The 2,374-nt window shown below is 52.5% G+C and overlaps 1 protein-coding gene across 1 annotated transcript in view; it reads right to left on the reverse strand.

The window, feature by feature from the left end:
• Nucleotides 1–2,374, reverse strand: part of SNAP29 (synaptosome associated protein 29) — an 11,033-nt gene that overhangs the window by 8,341 nt on the left and 318 nt on the right. The window contains exon 2 of the mRNA XM_007451005.1: nt 2,299–2,374. This exon is cut by the window's right edge and continues 20 nt beyond it. Within this exon, the coding sequence (XP_007451067.1) occupies nt 2,299–2,374 (76 nt within the window). The remainder of the gene's footprint in view (nt 1–2,298) is intronic.

The raw sequence follows: 2,374 nt of genomic DNA on the forward strand, positions 1-2,374 counted from the left end.
TGAGAAGTGGAAAGCCATGTGGCCTACAAGTCTCTATGGTTCTGCACTGTACTCCCCAGGCCGGCCCACCTCTCCTCTATCCTGTGGGGTCAGGACCTGAGGCAAGAGCCTTCCAGAGAGGTGAACCCTATAGGTTTCTCAGGAGAAGGGCAGCTCTCCTTCACTAGAGGTGACCTGACTAAGTAACTTTCCCGCTGCTGCCACGCTGGGCCTAAAAAAGTAAAGTCCTCACCGTTTAAAACATGTGTCCTGTTTCGGCACCTCTCAGCTGGGTATGTGACGGGCACCTGTCTAAGTTAGGAGGTTAGTTTAGTGGTGATTTGGGTCTGCTGGGACAGAGCTCACCACCAACCCCACCCCCCCATCCCCCAGGGGAATGAAAGAGCGATGAAAGGGATTCAAAGACAGTAAGACAATTTGGAGATTATGGGGTAGGGTGGAGACGGGAGTGCTGACCATTCCTGCCTCCCAGGGCCTCCAATAATTGAGAACTGATTCAATCCTGGAAAAATTCCATGTGTAATCGCACTGATGACAGAGCCTGTCACCTGCTCAGTCATGATCATACCGTACCCCTCACAGCAACACCTGGTTTGGCCATGCCAAGCCTCACGGCCTGAGGTGACACTCTGTCTTTGCTCTCATGGTCCCCATTACAGGAAAGAAGAAACTTTGGGGGCAGCATGGGGTTTGTCACCACAATCCTTATGAAACAACATCATCCTCTGTGTTTTTGGCACTCCTGACCTTCCCTCTGACTGTACCGGGTCCTAAGCTCCTCCTCCAGGCCCTTTCCTGGAAGGCTTCCTGGGCGACACTTTCCTGCTCAGGAGCTGTGGCGTTGGGCCAGTGCCTTTGCGTGACTCTTCTCTTCCTTGGGAACGTCCCTCCTCCTCCTCCTATCTACACCTTAGCCTTAGAAGCCAGATTCCAGGGTATCCTCTGCCACAGTATTCTACTTTCTGTCACTCTGATTTCCTACTTCACCTGTTCTCAGGTGCCAAAGATGTCTTTTTTTTTTGGCTGTGCTGCTTGGCATGTGGGATCTTAGTTCCCTGACCAGCGATCGAACCCACGTCCCCTGCATTGGAAGTACAGTCTTAACTACTGGACCACCAGGAAAGTCCCCAAAGATGGCTTTTTAAACAGTTCTTAGGTGGCTTCCTTGGGCCTGGGACCCTTAATCAAGTGACCCCTCCACCTGGGCCCTAAGACCTCAGGCAATCCTCCCAAATTTAAGTCAACATTTTCCATTTAGACTGTAATGTAGGAATCCAGTAGACACAAGCAAAACTTCCTCAATGAGGCTAAAGACAGGCAGGTGGACCACTGAGGGATCTGGTGATAAGGAGAAGTGGGGAAGGGAGATAACCCAAGGAAGTGGTAACGGGAGAATGATGGGACGGACCTCAAAACTGTCCAAGACTGTAAGTGACCAGGTCAGAGGGAACTTTCTCAGAGAACAGAATTACGAAGAGACCCAGGGAAGAACATGATGCTTTAGCTTCCAGAACTACAAATGCTTAAGTTGAATTATTTTTAGCTGATATAGCAATCACAGATTATTACATTTTTAAAAACTTCCTAAAGAAATGCCCAACACAACTGTTTCATTAGTACGCTGAGGCGAGAATGTGGTGCCTAAGAAAGAACAGCTCTTACCCAAGGTCCTACTCTCTGAAACCACCTATGGACGTTAAGAAGAACTGCAGAAGCTGAGCTGGGACGGCAGACTGTCACAGACCGCTCCCGTCTCTCTAGGACATTTTCGTCGGGATCGGAAAGGAAACGTAAGGCCCTAGACTCGACCAGACTAGGGCTCCGGCGCACTCAGCAGTGTCCAGGCAGACAAGACCTTCACTCCCCTCCTAGCGAGGCGGAGGAGCGCTCAGTGCCGGGAAGAACCCAAGGTCCATCTCCTCGGACGCTTGACACCAGCAGGCACAGTCCTCGCTGGGTCACTCCAGGAGGAAGGGCTGAAGCCACGGGCCAGGTTTCTGTCCAGGGAATGTGTAAAAGGAACAGACCCTCCACGTCCCTAACCCGGGGTCTGCTGTCTAGAATCCCTACTTACCTGGACCGAACAGCGTGGAAATGACCCCTGACGAGGCGTAGAAAAACAACAACCCTGTGGACTAAGCTCAGGAGATCGCCAGGGGCAAACTGGCCCTTTCGGGTGTGAAAACGTGCGTCTGTACGTAACTAACAGATTGTTACCGACCGTCCAGTCACCAAAGTACAAGACCCGTCCTGGCTGACCGGTCGAGCCCCCAGGAGCCCCGGCGACCGCAGACTCACCTCGGAGGAGGCGACCCCGATCCTCTCGGACTCGTACATCAGGGACAGGGACCTGCCGGTGCTGGCGGCCGTGGCC

The sequence above is a fragment of the Lipotes vexillifer genome, unplaced genomic scaffold (genome assembly GCF_000442215.2).
Source record: "Lipotes vexillifer unplaced genomic scaffold, Lipotes_vexillifer_v1.1 scaffold1783, whole genome shotgun sequence".
NCBI lineage: Eukaryota > Metazoa > Chordata > Mammalia > Artiodactyla > Lipotidae > Lipotes > Lipotes vexillifer.